This window comes from Sturnus vulgaris, chromosome 1 (assembly GCF_052056855.1).
Source record: "Sturnus vulgaris isolate bStuVul1 chromosome 1, bStuVul1.hap1, whole genome shotgun sequence".
NCBI classification, from domain to species: Eukaryota; Metazoa; Chordata; class Aves; order Passeriformes; family Sturnidae; genus Sturnus; species Sturnus vulgaris.
Window position 1 is genome coordinate 107970296 of NC_142243.1, and position 21246 is coordinate 107991541.

A 21246-nucleotide genomic window follows, 5' to 3' on the forward strand; every position below is an offset into this window, starting at 1 on the left:
TCCGATTATTGCAAAATTGCTTCAGAACACTGTAGCAAATCTGCCATGCCTTCCATACCACAAAAACTATAGTGGATACAACTATGAGAAATGAAACAAAAAGGAATGCCTCAAGTCTCACACATCCAAAACACCACTCACAGCAGGAGGTCTTAAAAATATAGTGTATATTGTTTCATTTAAAAACCAAGAATAACATTTTCAGACAGAAAACAAAAAGGACAGAGACAGCACACCTTCATTCTTCATGCAGCCCTGTTCTTACTGTGCTTTAAAAACAAACAGAAAGATGAAAGAAAGAAAGAAATGGTTGCAATGAAATGTCATTGATTAAATATTGGCAGCCCCACAGGTTTGGTAAGAGGCATCACTCCAGCAATTCTACCCATATATGATACCTTGTTTTTTTAAAAAAACCTAGGATTTACATGATAAGTTTTTTAAAGTGGTATTAATATAGTACTCAGTGTTGAGAAATGGAGGCATTGAGGTGGTAAATATACATGCTCAACTACATCCATAAGATTTAAAATGTTTAATGTGCAAGTCTCGGGCATAAATGATTAATTTACAATACATTAAAATTTGAAGGATGGGAATTTCTTCTTCATGTGTATGCTCACAGCAGCAGGTAAAACAGTTGCTGAAGTACAAACATCAGTATGCTTAAGTGACTTATGCATCATTTTTAAGGCAAAAATAGGTAACATGACTGCAAAAATATTTACAGATATCATTAGAGAAACATAATACTTCTAGCACAAAAATTTTAATTATGCAGTTAGTAGATGGTGATTTATTTGAAAAAAAATCATTAAAAATATAAAATTAATCTAGCCAGGATGAGTAGTACTGACATTTTCATCTGGGCTTCCACATTCTCTGACCTTTGCCCCTCAACCTCTATCACTATAAGCTGTCTTCTCTCTCCCTGCCACTTTCCAGTCTTATTACAAAGGTGCAGGTGTGCCTGATAAGCCTTAAGATCCACAGAGGAAGAAGCCACAGTGCTAAAAATGTATGCAAATGGTCCCAACAAGAAAAAAAGAAAAAAACAGATCCTGAGAAATAAAATTAGTGAGAAGGGGAAAAAAAATTAAAGGTGCTATCTGCAGGTATCCAGGGATTTGCTCAGTCGTCCTTGTCTTTTGCTCCATGTTTCAGGATGCGTGTGAATTCGATGTAGTTGAAATTGCCCTTTTTGTCGATGGGGGCCTCTCTGTACAGCTCATCCACCTCCTCATCCGTGAACCTGTCTCCCATTGTTGTCAGCAGCTCCCGCAGGTAGTCTTCTTGGATGAACCCTGTAAGGAGACATGCAGAGAGAAATGCAGAAGGGAGGCTGAGCCTCTTAGCTGGGTCCCCAAAAGCAGCAGCTCAGACATGCCAACACACAGGCAATTAACCATTAATATATTACACTTGTGTTTGCACAGAGCCCAAAAAATTTCCTTTATTGAATTCTAAAGAAATTCCTTGAGTGCAAAGTGAAAGGAAATTTAATGCATTTCATACAGATTTTTGAAGACAGGGCCTGACCTGCTGTGGTGTAACAACACTTATTTTCATCTACTGATCTTCAACGGTTCAAAGTGGAAAAACAAGTTCCTGTCACTGCTAGTCTTCATTATACAAGCACTTCTCTTATATGAACTATATTTTTCTTGCCTTAATTAGATATATTTGCACATCCTCTATAAACTAGTTTCGCCTGGGGACTAAATAACCACTCTGGCTCTTCAGTGCTACACAACACTGCTGCTGGAGGCAGTTTATGTGGATACAGTGAACTCCTGGCAAGTGTCCAGGGAACGAGTTTATAACAGCAGAGACTTTCAGACAGGACTGAGCAAGTTAGCTCAGGAGGTAGGAAGAATGTTTATGGTGGAGAGGTAAAGGTAGAGAACTCAGTAAAAAAAAAAAAAAAAATAGGATGTATTACTTACTTTATGCTAAAAAGCAGAAGATTTTTGAGGAAGTTAACAAAGATATAAAAAGGAGTAGTTTCTATGTATCATCTGCAAATTCTATTTCAAGACATAGGCAGAACCACCAGTTGCCAAATATTTCCAGGAAAAATTAGAGATGAAAAAAGAAACACACATTACAAAGGGTAGACAGTAGAATGCAGAAACTACTAAATGCTGAAATATGACCAGCCACACCTTTAGCAGCACAATAGTTGCTTCATTTGAGAAAGAAATTGGTTATTGACCTTTAGTTGGAGAAATGTCAGTAACAGAACAGATGAGGTAAAAGTAGGTTCCAAAAAGAAGAGCAAGAAAGTAAACTCTGTGGAACAGCTGGAAATCATATGTAGACACTCACATCAACTGATGTAGATTCAATTAGAATGTGATTAAAAAAGTGCTGCTTTGGAAAGAGAGTTGCATAAGTTAAGCAAACAGAGTTCATTAGAGAGACAAAACCAAACAAGGAATCAGGGGACCAAAAAGCAGTCAATGAGTATGACAAATTAGCATGGGGGTGGTGTATGCTGGAGGAAGGGAAAAAATGTGTTTCAACATACGCTAATGAAAACAACACCATAGCCCAGAGTAGGCCAGCCCTTGGCTACTGACTGCAAATGAAGAAGGCTAGCAGCAATCTTCTACCTCAGAAACAGGGAGAATGTTCAGTTAGCCAGGCCCATCCTAATCGGGTCAAACCTTGGAGTTCTCTCTTGAAGATGGGCATAAAGAAGAGGGAAAAGGCAGCTAGACAGATTAGACTCTCCTTCTGCTCTCCCACAGAGACCAAGCAGTGATGAGAGATGACATAAGGATTAGTATTCAAAGAATGCAAGGCCTTTGGTGCTGCAAGTTTAGCCTCAATGACTTAATTGTTCCTGTCTGAATAGGTAGATGTTTAAACACTGAACTGGGATGCCAGACCAGGAATACCCACGAGTTTTATCAGCCACACTGTAAAGCAAACAGGGCTCCTCTCCACTCCAAACAGCTTCAGCGTAGATGGGGAGATAAATGAAGCAAAATTTAAGATTCAGCCTGTTGCAGGCAGCACAATGGAGGATCAAAGACCAGATAAAAAAATATTCCAAATGCAGACAGATCCAACTTTTATACCAATTCCATAGCACTGCAAATGATAGTAATGCTGAAGCAACATATCCAACCAGGTTGGCAATATCGGAAATGCAAGTAAAACCTAACAAGTACGACTACTTTATCCTCATCTATAGGATCTGATTTGTATTACTCCTTTTCAAAATAACTATACTGATGTAGGGCTAGAAAATCAGGCCCGTAACAAACACACACGTGGAGACATGAAATGAAAAAAAAAAAAAGTAAAAGAGTTTGATATAGCTGGAAATGCTCTCATACATTTTTAAAAGGAAAAAACTGATCAGAAGCCAAATAAGAGATAATAAATAAACGATTAACTAACATAACGTGTTCTACAAATATGTCACATGCTGTTTTGAAGACTTCATTTTGACCATTATGAATCAAAACTCAATATAACAGCATAACTATCTCACATGTTTCCTGGTTAAAATTTGAGGGTGGCATAAGACACAAAACAGACAGTAGAACAAACTAGTATCCTCAAGTCATTGTAGGACTAGACTAAAACATTTATCACTCAGAGCTGAGAGATATTAAAATTAATCTTATCAGCATATAGGTGCCCAAACCACTAAGTTATTGTTTACATAGACACCGAAGTTTCTATTCCAAAGAACTGGTAGCACAATCATTTTATTTATATCGCAATTCACAGGCTCGTTTTGGTGCACACAAAACCCCAAAACCTGTAGCACAGTGAGTCAGACTACCTGTGGAGAGAAAATAATTAACCTACTACCAAAACTTCCTTCACTAGGAGATGATAAAGAGATTTCCCTTGAGAGGGAGGAAGTCGATTAACATTTGAAGAGGCCGTACCAACAGAAAGCCTGTTTACCTACACCTAAGCAGGAAGGGGATGCTCTTTGAAAAGGCAAAAGGTGCTAAAAAAACACAGACTGAAAATAGCTGTTGAAACGGAAGGATATCCTTCGAAAGGTGCTGAGCATGTATCGACTGGTTAGATTTAAATGTTGTGGAGGACAGTTGTGAGGAAAGGTGTAGATGCAGTGTCATCTCCAGTACAGAGGCTACATAATTTCAATGTGAGCTACTAAGACAAGTTCACAACATACCGAAGTACTGATGCTCTGTAATTTCACAGAACCGCCTCATGGATTCATCCCCAGTTACTACACACTCCTCAGGAATCTTAGCCTAGGTGAATAAATACATAAACTCTAATCTCAAGATAACAGGCACAACCTTGGAAGTCTGATCTAGTAAAACTGAGCTCTATGTTTTACTCTTTCCCTTCACCTTGCTTTTCAGGTCAGTCCAATCTGTCATTTCTGCCTTATGCCACTCCACCCGGTTTTTATCTTTAGACCACTAAAACTGCAGCCCTTCCTGCAATCTGAAAGCAAACTGAGCTGCAGGTGAGGCCATGACATTTGTCCTCAGAGCCATAAAGAACGCTCAACCAGATGAAGGTTTGTAAGACTTTATGAAGTCTGGACAGTGTGTCTTGAAATATTAAACATCTGAAGAATTTAGATGCATCTCAGACCTACTGCAGAGGGGGGACAAGCTCAGTTGTATGACAGATTTCCCATCATTACCTTTTAATGCCATAAAAAAAATCACACATTACTGATTTGAATTCCTCATCTCAGAGCAAATACATCTTGTTTTACACTTTGAGGAATGTACACACTGCCCAGTTAAAGCACTCTTCTTCAAAGCCACACAGCAGAACACTGCTACTAGTGTCCTACTAGTCCCCAGTACTGACACAGAACAGCCAGACAGATTTTACTCCCACTCAGTAATTTAGCAGAATATGCCATCTAGGATTTACCATCTCATATTTAATTCATAAAGGTGCAAATATCAGCATACTGCCTAGAAACTCAAATAACAAACATAAAAACCCAGCCATACGCCTGCCAAACAGTCAGAGTTGCACCCACGTACCTGTTGCTTCTTCATCAAAGCAAGCAAAAGCATTCCTGATTACGTCCTCTGGGTCGGTGCCATTTAACTTCTCACCAAACATGGTGAGGAACATGGTGAAGTTGATGGGGCCTGGAGCCTCATTCATCATGGCATCCAGGTATTCATCCGTTGGATTCTTTCCTACAAATAAAAAGATTCATACTTCCTTTAGCTTTCAAACTGAAGAAGGAATGTCAGTAGTGTTAATACAAACTGAGACACCTCTCATATCCTCAACTCAGTATTTTGATTTTGCAGCACCAGTTGGCCTGGCAAGCACAAACAGCAAAGGGACATTACCAAGGGAGGCGAGCATGTCGTGCAAGTCCTCTTTGTCAATGAAGCCATCCCTGTTCTGGTCGATCATGTTGAAGGCCTCCTTGAATTCCTGGATCTGCGACTGATCGAACATCGCAAATACATTGGAAGTGGCGCGCTGAGGGCGCTTCTTGGTGGTCTTCGTCTTTGCCTTTTTGCTAGACATGTTGATTTTTGGACACTAGGGAGAGGAGGAAATACAGTAAATGCAGTAAGAACAGAGATAGGATTTAAAAAAATAAAAAGTATTACGGTTTAATGTTACAGTGCGCCTCTAACGCGCTCTCATATCCTCTCAACAGAACGTATTTCCCTAGTATTTTCAAGAAGGGCAAAAGAGAAGCAGAAAATATGGCTAAAGGAAAGGCAGACTAATAAAACAGAAAAAGAGTTATTATTAGAAGACGTAAAGTAACTCCAATTTCAGTCTTGAGAGGACCCTCACCCCAGCGACGGCTGCAGGGACCCGGTACGGGGCAGACGCGGAAGCGGGGAGGCGGCACCGGCGGATGCTCCAGCGCTTCCTGGAGAAACCATCGCCCTGCCGGGCCGCGGGGGGGGACGAGCGCCGGGAGAGGCGGCGGGACGGCAGCGAGACGGCAGCCGGAGTTTTCCCTTACGGATCGCAGCGACACGGCTGCCAGGGGTTTCTGTTAGGGATCGAAGCCCGTCCCGGCTTCCCCGAGTGGCGGCCGGCTCGGCACGGCCCCGCGGAGTTTCCCCGCGCCCCCCGCCTCGGCGGCGTTGGAGCATCCCGGGGGAAGCGGCCGCCGCCGGCGCTGGGTCCCGGGCGCCGCCTGCAGGGATGGATGGATGGATAGATAAGAGGCAGCCCGTGGGGACGGAACCCTGGAGAGCTTTTGGGGGCAGCCGGAGCTTCCCGTGGGTTTTTCTTTAGTGTACATAGAACCTCCGCACGCTGAAGGTGGAGCGTCGCTCCGTGCTCCTGGAGCCGGTGTCCCCAGGTTCACACGGTGGTGCCGCGTCGGGGAGGTGAACGAAGCCTCCAAATCCTGCGGGTACGTCCTGCCCGGATTAGCAGGTGTGAGGTGTTATCCTTACCTTCAGTCTTCCTCGTGTTTCGCTTGAGGGATCAGAAGAATTCCAGATTGCATCTTAAAGTCATCTAAATGGGTGCTCCCGCTTAATGCCTCTCGCAGCTATAGGTTGTAAGGCCACTTGGAGGGTTTATTTTTGCATGTATTTTCTTAATGAAAAAGGATGACACGTATTTTTCCATTCGTCATTTGATGTAGGTTCTCAAATAAATTGAGGTACAAGCTGTTCATAGTGTAGAGGGATAGTGTCTAAAATTGCTTCATAAGCAGTTCGATTTTAGCCCACTTGTACATTTTTTAAATTTTCCGAAGGGAGTGCTTATTCCCATGTTTCTTGTTGAAATCCCACATAAATAGCTTGGGCTTCAAGAAAACTGTTGTTTACTGCACAAAAAGGTCCTGAAGCGGTCAGATGGGAAAGCTGCCCTGCCAGATCATCATTCTTTGAGTCCCCCTCCTACCTGCTGTCGGCTTTGTTGGTGTACAGTCTGTGTCTTGGAAAACAAGAGCTCTAAAGGAGGAAAAGGAGTAAGTTGCCCAGGGAGCGTGGTGGAGTCAGCATCTCTGGAAGTGTTCAAGAAGTGTCTGGATGTGGCACTTGAGGATTACGATGGTGCTGGGTTGATGGTTGGACTAGATGATCTTAAAGGTCTCTTCCAACCTTGATCATTCCGTGAAAGGAAAAAATAGGCATGCAATCTTTTGCTGAAATTATCAATTGTATTTCTAAATGTAAATGAATTACATTTAGCCACTGTACCTACTGAAATTAATGTGTAATCTAATGTGTCGTCTAGAAGTTGCAGTCTCAAATTTGAAGGGAGAGGTTTTAATTGCCAAGAGGCCCAACTTTCTTTCCCTTCTCTCTTCTCAAATCAGAAGTTATTTCATGAGGGCTGAGAATTTGGCCTAATTAGCTTACAATACTTCCCCAATTAATTTTAATATCACTCTTCTAAAGTTTGCCTCAAAGTGCAATAGAAACTAAGACGAAACTTTGCTAAATTGAAGGCCTATTAATGGAAAAAGTTTTGAGTAAAAAATTCTCTGCTTATGATGCATGGCACACAGTTTCAAGATAATTACATGCAAAGTATGAGTGGGCAGAAAAGCAGTAGATATATCAAGATGTTAAAGACAGTTAATAAAATACTCCATGATAATGTTGAACAACTGAACTGCGTGTTGAAATTTAATTATGAAAAGCTATCTGATCTCTTAATTTAAACCTCTTTCATCAGCTACTTTAAATTGAACCACTGCTGCAAACATGCCACTCTTGTATTGTTTTTTCATGCTATTAAAAGGGTGTTACATGATACCTGTCAGCGTGTATGTTGCTCTCAGTGTTTAACTTCTGCAGATATGGGGATAGGTACACTAATATTACTTGCCCAGTATGAGATCAGTTCTTAATGACAAAATTGCATGTCAGTATGTGTCTCTCTCTTAAAGCTTTTGTCTCCAATTTGTTGCATCATGGTGGAATGAGGAGCAGTTCCTACAAGCAGACCATTTTCTGTTCAATGTAAATCTAAGTAATGTTTTTGGAAATGGTTCAATTTTACTTGATTATAGCACTCATGGTAGCAATAAAGAAATTGAAAGAAAAGAAATATTTGTTTTGCCTTTTATAATATTCAGAGGATATTTTTTAACTCATTGACATAAATGTTAAAAAGGGCAAAAAGTAAGCATCTTTTCTGTGAGTGTGGTGCTTCCTAAGAGCTGTGCATCAGACTTTCAGAACAAAAATTATTCTTTCTGGAAAGTTAAGATAAGATATTTAAAAAAATACTGAGTTCTTAACTCTTTAATTTTTCTTCTTTCTACTTACTTCCTTCATTACTCCCATCTTTTTCTCATTTATGTCAGTCTTGTTTAAGAAAAAACCTTTTTAAGAAAAATGAATTATTTGCTCCTGTCCTTTCTGTCTAAAATACTCAATGATATGGTGCCATTGAAATGCTTGTTTACTTTGAATTGAAGGTCAAAAAATTTTCAAAACTCTCTGTTTCATACTTAAGTTTTAAGGTGGCTACAGACAGTGAGCAATTTACAGTAAACCTTTTCCCTCCTTACCTTTAATTCTTTCCATCAACAGTTGAACTCGATGATCTTAGAAGTATTTTCCAACTTTTAACAATTCTATGATTCTATTTCCCCACCTTTACTGAGTTATAGTGACAGTGCAAATATATGTGATTAACTTGGTTGCTTAATGAAGCAGAATCAGTCTGTGTCATATGATGTTTCTTTATAAATCTAATGAATGTTGCAGGAATGGCTGCATTGGCTCACTGTAAAAGTCTGCCTAGACCAGTGCACCCCAGCTGCCAAGAGATGTGGATTCTGAATGTGGAAGGAAGGCAGGGAGCAAGGTTTTGGCAAATAAGTCTTGAGACTGGGGATGGGGAAGCCCAGCAGCTGCTTTTTCCATTTCTAGGTTGGAGCACGTCCAGGATGGATCTACTGATTTATTGGATGCCCTCAAGGAATAATAGATGCTCTGAGGTCTTCCCTACAGGTCACTTCAGAGTTCTGTTGTTTTGGATTTTTTACCCCAAGCCTGGAATAATACTTTAAAAAAATCTCTTTCTTTATATTTTCTGTTCTTTTTGGAGGAGAGAGAGCATGCGGGGTGTTTTTAGCCTGTTCTTTAGGGGAGGGCAGCAGCAGTGGCCATATGCAGGTATTTAGGGAAGAATAAGAATGAGGGTAGCCTATGATACCTTCCCAGAATGCTCTCCCAATATCTACTATTTTTAGTTCACAGAGGGATAAGCTACCCTAAGGCAGATGTGATATTTAGTAAGCCATAATGAGTTTCTTTCATGAACTTGCCTAATATGTAATCCTCGACTTGATGTAAATTTAGCATCCACAATATGCCTTGCTGGTGTTTTTGGAACCCTTTGCAGGATTGCTATTTGTTACATGAAAAACTGCACCTTACTAACCTTGCCCATACCTATTCCAATGTTTATTCTATGCTCTAGACTTTGTATTGGAAGAAATACTAAGACTGAATTGTGCGTCCACTTCTTTTGTGTTAGTTTTGCTTCTAGAAAGCTCTTGTGTGTCCTTATGTCAGCTGTAGCAGAGTCCCACTTAGTTTTTCTTGTACAGAAGCCATTCCATACCCTTGGTCATCATAGAAGACTGAGGATGTGCATAAGAAACAAAAGGATCTGAAACGAGAGACTAGATGAAAAAGCAGATGTGTGATTTCCACATTAAGAATTGTGTGAAAGTTGAGTGGAAGGTTTTGCAGTTAGGAGATTTTTTTCAGAGCATATTATCACTGTTCAACAAATGTTAATTACAGAGATTAAGTACTGACAGCAGTCAAAATTAAACATATCCATCTAAATTCTAGGTCTAAACTATCATTTAACAAAAGCATTTTGTCTGTCAGTTGCCTCACCTGGTATTTTGGCTCATCCCTCTGCCTTTCCATCCCTTTGTCCCTGATTCCAGCTGGCATCTGTTGCCTCTGTCTAGCTATACCAAGTGCAGTGCAGTATCAGTCAGAGTGACAGTCACTCTTTTTGAGATGCTGAGAGCATCACAAAGTTTTTTGGAATTTCTCCAAAAATAACTCCAGTGCTGTGGTCCAAGAGGAAAACATTCGACAAGTCATGAGTTAAAGAAGGGATTCTGAACATGTGTCTTCACTTGAGTCTCTTGGAGGGCCTCAGACTGCAGGTTATTCCCTGTTTTCATTCCATGACCTCGTGAATAAATATGGTTACTGCTTTCCCAGGTGGTCCCTGCCACATGGCAGATGCTGAAGCATGAAAAATAAAGGCTTTCAGAGAATGTAGTGGAGCCTATAGAAGAAACACATATTCTTTCTCCATACTGAAAATTAAAAATAGCACAGCTTTGACTTTCTAGTAACTTCCAGTGTGCATGGCTGAGGAAAAGGCAAGAACATGAGTTCTCTAGAGTATTGTACAAGAGTGATATAGCAGGTTGAAGGATAAAGCAAAGATATTTAATGAATGTAAAAATAAAATGCAGTCAGTCTATGAAATGTTGCAAACAGGAGAAAACAAACTTAAATATATTGATTTAAAACTGCATCTCAGTGGCTAATGAGCACTGACATGTGTCTGACAGTGTATTGAGGGACTTTACATATGAGCCACGGTACTCCTTGCATTCCCAGATCCAAAGTCCTTTATACCTAAACAACAAAAATTAAAAACCCCAACTAAACGTTGAAAAGTACATCTTTGGCTGTTGGGCTGTTGATTTCTTCTGGGTTTTTGGTCACTGTTCTCTAAGATCAAAGTCACTGTTCTGACTCTTGTGCTGTATGTCTATCCCTTGGCTTTTTTCCTAGCTGGTAAGTTGCAACAATTCTAGTAAAGTCTTTGTGGGGTTTTCAGCTCTTCTTTCACTAGTTTAATGAGGAGTATTGTCAGGCACTGTGATTCCATAAAGTGGAGAACTGACATGCAGAAAGAAGCATTGATAGGTATTCTTAGTAAGGAGAGCTGAAGGGCCCCAGTCTTCCAAACAAATGTAACAAATTCTGCTAAACCTAAGGATGTACATATGTGCTCTCTCCTTGTGTACTAGAGTTTGTATCTGTCTGACAGTATGTATGTACAAATATGGAAGAAAATGAAATGTGCTCAACACTTGGCCATAGGTCTAAAATAGTGTTTTAAAACATACCCAGAAAAAAAAAAACAAAACCAAGAAGCAGCATATTTAGTCATGAGAAATAAGCTGTTATCAGTTTTCTTATCAGCTGATGCCTGTGCAAGTTGGGTTGGCTGGTGGAGCAATTTCAAAATGAACATGCTTCTTATGGGGTGGGAATATCTTGCCTTTTGTGTTAGAGATGGTTAGCTCACAAGTAAGGAAGAACTCAAAAGAGGGAAAAACCCCAGTGCCTGTTAGATACAAGGCTAAGTCAAGGTTCAAGTAGCACATATTAAGACAAGTCTTACAGGCCTCAATTTACACTCACTCACTTAAATATGCTTGGCACAGGCTGGAAATTATTGTGAAATGCTGTCTTTTAACTCCCAAGGACTATTCATAATTAAAAAACAAACCAAAGCCTCGTTCAGTATTTGGTGAGGTTGTACTCAGTGATGCCCTAAAATAGTCAAAGTTTTAGGATTAAGGAAAAATAAACCTTGCAAAATTAAGCAATTTACAAGAATAGTAAAATTACTAATGAGGTGCCTAAAGCAGCAGATGGTGGCAGCAGCAAAGTCAGTCTTGACCTGCCTAATGCTGTAGCGTTTGTAACTGACTTGCAAGCTTTATCAAAGCTAAAAAATTGAGGCTGCTTTACTGAGGGGCTGAATCACAGCTGTATGGCAGAGGAATCTGCATGCAGCAGGCGGTTGGGATTTCCGGGAGGTCAGTTTGATTTCCTGCTCTCCTGTTAAGTGCATGCTGCAGAGAAACATGTAAACATCTTCCCCCAGATTTATTACATTGATAAAAGCTGCCTGACCCCTTAAGTTCTGTGATGCAGGGCCTATTATGTATAGATCTCTAGGGAATATCACACTTCTGGTCTGAAAACATTCCTTGTCAGTGTTTTTACCCATGGGCTGCAGAGAAAAGTAGGAAAAGCAGCCATATGCTGCCACCTTTTATTTTCTTTTTTTTCTTTCTTTTTTTTTTTTTTTTTCTATCTAGTATATAAAAAGTTTGGGAAAACAGTGCTCTCTGTGGAGTTACTGCTCAGAGCACAAAAAATGAAAAAAAAAAAGCTGTCTGGAGAGTTCCCCCCCAGTATTACTTTTCAGTATTTCATGAGAACTTAATTTTAAGCTGCATTTTAAGAGGCATTTCCTGAGTTCTTTTTGCCTTTGTATTATTCCTAGTTTCTGCAAGACTGTGTCTGAGTTACTGTAATCCTAATTCATTTTTCCAAAGGAGAAAGTTATCTAAAAATTACAGTAGGGTTTTGAAAAACTAAGTAAGAAGCCAAAACAGGAGCATGGGTGCATAAGCAGTACCAAGAGAGGATTAACTGCTGATACCTAAAATGTTCTGACTTATACTTTGTTACTCACCTGTTATTTGGATTTACATTGTCAGAATATCTTTGCATTTGTTGTTGTTTGAAATTTCCCCCGAACATCCCAACTAATAGGTTAGTATCAGTCTAGACTGGAAAAGGCCATGAGAAATAGGTGATGACAAGATTTCAGATATTTTCCGGCTTTTGGATCGAATGCAGGTGTCAGGACACAAAGGCACGCTGTCACTGATGCCCTGTGCCAGCATGGGGCCGCTGTGCTGCATTCGTTTCTCCAGATATGACGGGGATCCTAGAAACAAGCGATCCAAAGATAGTCCTTAGGTCAGCAGTGAAACAGATCCTTGCTCTGGAGTGTAGGGACACTACCTCTGTGACATCCTCTACTTGCTGAGCTAATGTAACAAGCTGCCTTCATGTTGTGCAGTGCTTCAGTCATCTGATCACTGTGCCATAAGGATGGGTTTATTTGCTTAAATAAAGAGCAGAAACAAGTGTAAAATGTTGCACATTATCTCCAGCAGCAGAGTGGGGAAGAAAAGGCAGCAGGCAAACATCCTCTGGCAGCACTCGGCACAAACATGTCCTTTTTGGAAGTTTCTTGTGCACCCTCAGTAGCTCTTCGGCTTAATTTTGACCTCTGCACTTGTAGCCTTAGAACAGGGTAAGTGAGTCATGTAAAATAAATCACTGCTTTTCAGTAGTGCTTCACTGGACATTACAGATCACGTAGATGTAAGACTATTAAATGTGTACATGAGCCTATGAAAATAGTTTTTCATCATAAGCGTAATCTGGTGTGGAGCTTGGAGAGTGTTATATATGAACCCCGAGGGAGAAAAGATTAGGTTCCAAGATTTTGGCTGCAAAATGCTAAGGCTAAGTCATCAGAATTTTAAGCTGTTTCAGTGACCAAAGTTATTTTTATTTTTGGAAGTGAATTATTGATGACACATCCCCACAGCCCTCGGCACGCAACCTCAGCTGTCACATTCCTCCCTGCCTAGCTACAAAACGCATTTGATGCTCTTATATGGTCTCTTGGCTGGGGCTGTTGGCCTTGTTGCCTCTCAGTGGTTAAGGGGTTTGTGCCCATTTGCAGGTTAACTGGTCTCCTACAACAAAAAAACACCAGGGAAGCCAGTCATTATACTCACACATCCTTGGATATTCATTCTCAGTAACACATCTTCCTGAGTAGGTATCTTTACATCCGTACAGTTCTGCCTCTCCTACTCAGAGGGTACATCCAAGACTGACAAGGAACAAAACAGCTACACCCCACATTTCAGCCGGCTGTTCAGAAAGCAAGAGCAGCAGTATAGAATATTACTGGAGTGGACAATTTCCTCTCCAGGAAGATACCAAGTTCTCTTTCATTAGCTCTTATTTACGATTTTAAAATCGCTGCTTTCAGCAAGAAATATCGAGCTGGCACACTTGCCACTTACTCAGTGTAACATACCAGGACCTAACATTTACAGAGAAAACAGGATCAGGAAAAGAAAGGTTTAGGGATCCAGTGTTCCTAACAAAAGTAAACTGCTGGTAAATCTTAATGCCATTTAGATACTCAAAGGGGAAAAATAATCAATATCTTACATCTGTCCTTGAAGCAGGCTGCTTGCATGCATGCACACAGTGCTGAATTGCACAGAGGTGACAAGATCAGTCTAAAGTGACAGCATAACTCAATCTCCAGCCTAACGTTACATAGCAACATTTCAACAAGACAGTTCCCTAAATCTCCACTCTCTTGTCTTTGTCACATGGGCACTGCTGGCGAAAACTTCCATGCATACTTGTAAAATACTTCCTAGAACTTTGCAGGTGTCACATGGAGAAATAACTTAGCACCCATTACTGAAGAGCACCAAGATACTTAAAAAGCAAATTTTCAAGAAAAGGAGCAGCTGTGGCAACCTGAAGTAGCGTAAAACATAATGTGGGTAGAAGAAAACCTGAGGCTGTTTGTTAGCAGATAAAACACAAAACTGGGAAAAGAATGGTTGAAAACTCAACTTTAATTAAACCTTTAAGTAGAAAAAACCACCCTGGAATAAAAAATTAAAAAATAGTCCAAGTATGCCAACTGAGTATACTTTGTCAAGTTATTTACAAACCTGAAGCCACAGTATCTTGCCATATAGGGACACAAGCGAGATTAAGTATCCAAGCCTTCATGCTATCACACACGAAATGAGACAAACCTACCTTACAGGTTAAGCTGTCAGAGCTTTTACAATCTTTTGTGTTGAATTTCTACTCCTTGGGGTCTTAAGTCGTGTGGTATAGCTGAGGGCAAGCTTTCTGGATAAGACGTCATTATTTTAACTGATAAATACATAGGCAAAATAAATTCTCCTCCTGCTTTCTAACTTGCAGTAGCCAAGAGAATGATGCACACAGAGCATGGCCATACCAAGAACTAACAGAATCACCTCTTTCTTTTCTTTGTATTTGAGACATCATCAGCACATCTAGTTCTGAATGACAGACTCTGCTCGGTTAAAAGCCACCTTAACAATGTAACTGAGGAACACATATGATATTTTAAAAAGTGAGAGCAACTTCAGCACTGATAGGCTTTTACCAAGTTAATTCTCAGAATTACTTGGATCATATTATCATATACAAATGAATTAGTTGTAGAAAAATAAAGCTTTATGGAAGTTTTCTGGACATGAATTGCTGTTAATTACTGCCAGCACAGATTGCTTTGCACAAACTTCCTTCAGCAGAAGGGAAAAAATATACCTAATTCCCCCTTACTTAGCAAAGAAGAATGCACACTTTGACATGAAAGTACTGCTAGAAAACCCATCAGTATTAAAAGGAAGCAACAGCTAGGCATAGTATCTGCTTAAGAATCGGATGTTCTCCGCTGGCCATGAGGCAATTGTAACCATCTTCCCATACCATTTCTTTAGTTAACTACTTATACAGTAGTCAGATCCCACTTCAAAAACCTGAAAGACTTCTGCAGCTGCATTTTTAAAGATGGCAGCAGATGCTGCTAGGAGCATTTCAGAACCCTGTGACACTGAACAAAACACTCTGAGTTTTCTAGCTTGCCTTGCCACTGCAAGAAAAATGCAATGTATGCAGCTGCATTTGTAAATGCGTAATAGAAATGTCATTCTTCACAAAAGATTTGGAGGTATTTTATCTATATAGCAATCTTTATTTCAAAATGGCATTTATTACAAAAATGTAAAAATCCAGCTAAACCAGAATCATTGAGATTATTTTCCTGGACTATCAACTCCAGGGAATGTTTGTCCTGTAGCCTTTCCCTCACAATATTTTCCCCACTTCCAGTCTGATTACAGGTACAAGTGAGCCTAAATGGCCTGGAATAGATAAATACATTGAAAAAGACAAAAGCTTTGTAGCTAAATGCATGCAACAAGTTCTATGAGGAAGAAACCGTTACAAATAAACATGAATGTAGAGATAATCTGCAGGTATCCAGGGATTTGCTCAGTCGTCCTTGTCTTTTGCTCCATGTTTCAGGATGCGTGTGAATTCGATGTAGTTGAAATTGCCCTTTTTGTCGATGGGGGCCTCTCTGTACAGCTCATCCACCTCTTCATCCGTGAACCTGTCTCCCATTGTTGTCAGCAGCTCCCGCAGGTAGTCTTCTTGGATGAACCCTAGAGCACAGTGTAGGAGGACAGAAGAGGAGTTTTTACATTTATCTGCTAATACATGCATGATAATTTCTTTGAGTTCTTTCCCTCAATTAAAGGTACCTACAGTCTTTGTCTGCCAAATGAAAACAATGCCATTAAAATCTATTACTGAAATTGCAAAATAATTACAAGGATTCAATCAAATCAGGCATCTTAGTTTGAAAAGTCCCACTTCTTCAAATAAAGACCATTATATGCTTTGCCTGTAGCGTTCCAAATATAAAAGTTTATCAGTGTTCATATTGGACATTATTCCAAACAATATCAAGAACCTTCTAACAACTCAGTATTTTAAAAATCACAAAAAGGGGATCCGTTTACCTTGAGGATTCCTATTGAAAAACCACAAAAAAGTCACGGAACTTGACTATTAACATTCAACAAGTGCATAAAACATGGGAAAGTTTACAACATTTCAAATTGATCTTAAATCAGTGGTAAAACTCAGATTTACCAGTAGGCTTGTATAAAGTTGTGATTGCTTCTGTCATCACCCTTCAAGTCACAAAATAATTTTTTTACATTCATTTTAATCTCCTTTTAGTGCAGCTTACCAGAGGGAAAGTGGATACCACTTGCTGACAGAAAAACAAGTTCTTCATAAAAGCACAACAGCTTTGAAAACAATGATTCCCCTCATAAAAGCAGCCCCAAAAGTGAATTTTAAGTTAAGAATAAATTGAGATCTTGGTTCCCGATCAACATCTTTTATACTTTCTCCTGTCACATACAACAGAATGAACTGACAGAAATGTGAAACTTCTACAGAGACTAAAAAGGCAAACTTAGCACATGAGGATACAGCATGACTTTCAGTTTGCAGAAATTAAAATTTTCAGAGTTAAAAAACTGATCACTGCTTCTATGAACACAAGTATTTATTGTTACAGAAGGAAGTAGAAGTTGCACCCACGTACCTGTTGCTTCTTCATCAAAGCAAGCAAAAGCATTCCTGATTACGTCCTCTGGGTCGGTGCCATTTAACTTCTCACCAAACATGGTGAGGAACATGGTGAAGTTGATGGGGCCTGGAGCCTCATTCATCATGGCATCCAGGTATTCATCCGTTGGATTCTTTCCTACAAATAAAAAGATTCATACTTCCTTTAGCTTTCAAACTGAAGAAGGAATGTCAGTAGTGTTAATACAAACTGAGACACCTCTCATATCCTCAACTCAGTATTTTGATTTTGCAGCACCAATTTCCCTGGCAAGCACAAACAGCAAAGGGACATTACCAAGGGAGGCGAGCATGTCGTGCAAGTCCTCTTTGTCAATGAAGCCATCCCTGTTCTGGTCGATCATGTTGAAGGCCTCCTTGAATTCCTGGATCTGCGACTGATCGAACATCGCAAATACATTGGAAGTGGCGCGCTGAGGGCGCTTCTTGGTGGTCTTTGTCTTTGCCCTTTTGCTAGACATGGTGGCTGTTGGTTCTAAGGAGACAGAAATATATCCAAGATTTAGCCTTATTAAATCACATTGCAAGTCCCTGGGGGAAGGATGACTAGACGGACACTAAGTTTCATGTTATTGGCATATACCCCAAAGTACACATTTATTTCAGTATCTCCTGCTCCATTTTCATTCAGACTTCACTTGCTACTAAAGCATACAGCCTTTGAGGATTCAGGGACCAGCACTGTAGGCCAATAGCAGGCTACGCCAAGAAACCCAAATCAAATAATAGCTCTTGAAATGAAACTCACACAATGCTTGTATTGCTGATTCAATACTCCATCTTCCACAAAGTAAGATGACTATATATTTGGGAATTTGGGAGGCACTGTTGACATAGAAGGGTATGTGCTGCTAAACTAGCACAGTGCTTAAATAGATCAGACAGTATGCTAAACTAACATTTTGGAGGGGAAGAAATGTCTTTTAGGCTCTGAATAGCATTTTGTTAGACTAGCTGCCGTTGAGAGAGAGAGAGAGAGAGAGAGCGCACAGACTTGGTTCAAAAGCTCTACAGTGCTATTCTCTTACACAATGGACCTACTACACAACACATGCAAATGCCAGCATACTCTTCTTTAAATGAATTAAAAGCATAATAGCTACAAAAATGTGAAGACTATTTAACTACCAACCTTATAAACACTTATATATTTTTATAAATTTTCACATATCACAGGTATACCAATGTCATTGTTTCCCTTGAAGCTGTCAAGTGAAGAAATAAGCATGGTAGATTATTATATATTATAACATGAATATATTCAGGGTAGAAGTGAGGCTTTTAAGTTAACTGCATCTCTTTATCTGGGAAGATGCACGTAGTGTTCCAACTAAATGTATGACAGCACAAACTTGAAAAGCTGAGTCATTCACTGAAAGGCAAACACAAGTCCTCAAGATTGCTTTTGGATCAGAAGTTATACCCTTTTAAATGTTGTTTCCAAAAGTCTCATAACCTCTGCTTGCAGAGCTAAATTATCTAGCTAATTACACTTTAGCTAAAAGTAAAGTGTAATCCGTACTGCTATAATCCTTCATAATGCTCAAACGAAGTGTTATGCAAACCAGGTATCCTTCCATCCTTGGCTCTGAATTTTACAGAAAACACCTGTAGCAAGTGTTTCCTGAAAGAAGAAAAACTTAAGCTTCATCTGTAATTGCAGCAATATCAGTATTCTGAAATTTACACCAAGTATTAATTTTATAACTTAGAAACAAATTATCTAGTCATAAATGCAATGCTAATCAGAGTCATAGCACAGTTCTAACTGTTTCTCAAATAGTTTGCTCAAAGACAGAATACATACTTTATGTTAGACTCCTGAAAAGCAAGACTGAAGTCACTAACTGGGATTCACCCTTAAAAAAAATAAGGAGTAACATTAAGCAAACTAACTCCCTTATACAATCAACCTTATATGCAGGCAAAAAGCAGTTATTTTTTTGTTTGTTTTTAATAAAAGGAAAGCTATTTTACCTTGTTTTGTATTAGATACCTGACAGGGTGTACCAAGCATCTGGATCATAAAAGGAAATTCCATGGTTACGTCCTTCTCAGTCCGTCCACACAGACAGCTACTGATTTCCCCTGCTAATTCCACACTTTTAAATCCTACGTGCATCTACAACGTTCTTCTGACGTACAAAACAAACCATTATGTCCCGAACTAAAAATAGCCCGTGAAATGCAACTGCGCATCGCCCAACAACGCAGACGTTCTCTTCATTGCACTCACTAACCACAAGCTACCCGAGATGTCTGGCCTCCACAACACTGCAACAAATAAATGTGAACTCTTGACTTCCAGATATTTATGTAGACAGCTGACAACAAAGGTAGTTTGCTTTCAAGTTGCAGCCAAGTGTTGTGCATAACTTCGGTGGTTTTCTTACTGCTGTAAAAACCCTCAGGCAAGCACTCACTTAACTCTGGATTATTGATTAGAAGTTCCACTACTCAAAAATAGAGCCAAATACTATATTGGAATAACTCTCTTCTGAAATAATACAGCTTTCAGGATATGGCTCATTCAAAGCAAACAAAAAAGTTTACTCTATACGTGCTGATGCCGACCAAACTGATTTTTGCCTTTTTATTTTTACATATCTCCATATTCTTTACGTATTTATTTGCAGCTCTGTAGCCTATTATTGTGTTCATAGCTAGCATTTTACCTACTCTATTAGAAAGAAAAAGTACATTCCCCAGTGGCTCCAAGGCCTGGAGGTTCATTAGATTCTTTGGGAAACCAGATCAAAATGGCTTCCAAACTTTTTCATAAACAAAGTTTAGTTCCTATCTAAAGGCGAGTAGGGGAGTTCAGAAAAGGGTAGAACCAGGGGACAATTACCTCATCACATATGTCTCTAACTGGGGATTCTTATCAGTTATACTTATTTGCTGAACATATAAAATTGTATCCACTTGTTACAGTACACATCTTCGGTGCTTTTTCATCCCACGTGTTGTGCATCATAAGGATCCTAACAAAGGTTATCACTTTGTATCTCCTAACTGTGTCTGGCTTGTAATTTTAGGATCAGTGAAAAGGCATCAGTGCTGCAAAGACTGTGCTCGCCACAAGCCATTACCTGCAATTCTCTCACCTACAATTAAATCCTAAGCAAGAGGAGGTAACAGAAGCAGACAGCCAGCACATTCTTTTTAATTCCATTGAGAAAACTGACCTATCAGAGTATTTTACTAGAAAAAAAAAAGAAAAAAGTGCCAATGCTTGCATTACTGTTTTCTAAGTTTTTCTGAACCAGGTTTAGGAATTCCTCCAATCCAAAAGAGCTGTCAGTCTAGCTACAGAGAAAGATCAGATCTCACAGGACTGCTGTGCCCTTCAGCACAGGTTTGGTGCAGCTATACCTGAAACACCGAACTCAGCTCCAGCAATCTCTGTTAGAAAGAGGGTGGTACATTTTGGAACATGTTCAGAAAACCAAAGTCATCAATTCAGTTAGCCAAAGGGATCAATTTATGGTTTAAAAGTTCTGAGAGTGTTTGCACTTTGTGTTATCCAACAAAAAGACCCACACCTAAGCCAATGCTTTTGTAATTGAAATAGGGTTAGTATAGGCTGCAAATAGAATTTCAGTAGATAACAAGTGGGAATACTCCACATTAGATAGTGCAAGTCATGACATGCAGGTTTAGTCCCTATTGTTTAATACTATGCTGCACTGAATGGTCTGGGGCCTGTTTTGGAAGCTGTCCAAGAAACTTCAAATGTAAGACCTTACCTGTGAGACATATCATAAGGTATTTCTGAAAATGTAACCTTTCTTTAGGAAGATTTTCACGTATTAAAAAAATAATAGATAGTAGCAGCACTTTGTTGCTTTGTGCTGCCTGTGCATTGTCATTTGTTCAGCTGATCAATTTTGAGCAGTGGATACCAAACCACAGAAGCACAGAGTTATCTTGTGGTCCCTTCCTCTGGGAAAGTTATAAACCCTTGGAAAAAAAAACCCAAGCAACTGAAAGTTTTGAGCCAAGCAATAAGCTGTGAAAATTTACAGCTCACTAACAATGGCGCAAGCTGGACCTGTTCAGAGGCAGGGACCAAAAGCTATGCTTTAGAAAACACTCCCATGTTTCAAAATTGTGAATATTGTAATAATTGCAAAATCTGTCACTGAAAAAAAACAAACCACGA

At 39.6% G+C, this 21246-nt stretch overlaps 2 protein-coding genes and 1 long non-coding RNA gene across 3 annotated transcripts; 1 reads left to right on the forward strand and 2 right to left on the reverse strand.

Moving 5' to 3' along the window:
* Positions 1 to 520: 520 nt before the first annotated feature.
* Positions 521 to 5927, reverse strand: LOC106850148 (myosin regulatory light chain 2, smooth muscle minor isoform). The gene is made up of 4 exons (XM_014871252.2): positions 5794 to 5927; positions 5331 to 5529; positions 5010 to 5171; positions 521 to 1304 (listed from the first exon to the last, which is right to left on the reverse strand). The coding sequence occupies exons 2-4, from the start codon at positions 5512 to 5514 to the stop codon at positions 1132 to 1134; spliced, it is 519 nt and encodes a 172-aa protein (XP_014726738.1). The 5' UTR covers positions 5515 to 5529; positions 5794 to 5927; the 3' UTR covers positions 521 to 1131.
* LOC148225398 (uncharacterized) lies at positions 5920 to 18189 on the forward strand. Its single transcript, XR_015806980.1, has 2 exons — positions 5920 to 6367; positions 17317 to 18189. It is a non-coding gene; the product is annotated as an uncharacterized LOC148225398 (long non-coding RNA).
* LOC106850149 (myosin regulatory light chain 2, smooth muscle minor isoform) lies at positions 14432 to 19240 on the reverse strand. The gene is made up of 4 exons (XM_014871253.2): positions 19059 to 19240; positions 17359 to 17556; positions 17038 to 17199; positions 14432 to 16081 (listed from the first exon to the last, which is right to left on the reverse strand). Exons 1-4 carry the CDS (start codon positions 19201 to 19203, stop codon positions 15909 to 15911), a joined length of 678 nt encoding a protein of 225 aa, XP_014726739.2. The 5' UTR covers positions 19204 to 19240; the 3' UTR covers positions 14432 to 15908.
* Positions 19241 to 21246: the final 2006 nt, after the last annotated feature.

Excerpts from the sequence above, each read along its gene's own strand:
- LOC106850149 (XM_014871253.2), bottom strand. The coding sequence starts at position 19,203 with ATGCACGTAGGATTTAAAAGTGTGGAATTAGCAGGGGAAATCAGTAGC. Across the intron at positions 17,557-19,058 it reads GGTATCTAATACAAAACAAG|AACCAACAGCCACCATGTCT; the intron begins GTAAAATAGCTT and ends CTGTCTCCTTAG. Across the intron at positions 17,200-17,358 it reads CGACATGCTCGCCTCCCTTG|GAAAGAATCCAACGGATGAA; the intron begins GTAATGTCCCTT and ends TTTTATTTGTAG.
- LOC106850148 (XM_014871252.2), bottom strand. The coding sequence starts at position 5,514 with ATGTCTAGCAAAAAGGCAAAGACGAAGACCACCAAGAAGCGCCCTCAG. Across the intron at positions 5,172-5,330 it reads CGACATGCTCGCCTCCCTTG|GAAAGAATCCAACGGATGAA; the intron begins GTAATGTCCCTT and ends TTTTATTTGTAG. Across the intron at positions 1,305-5,009 it reads CTTTGATGAAGAAGCAACAG|GGTTCATCCAAGAAGACTAC; the intron begins GTACGTGGGTGC and ends GTCTCCTTACAG.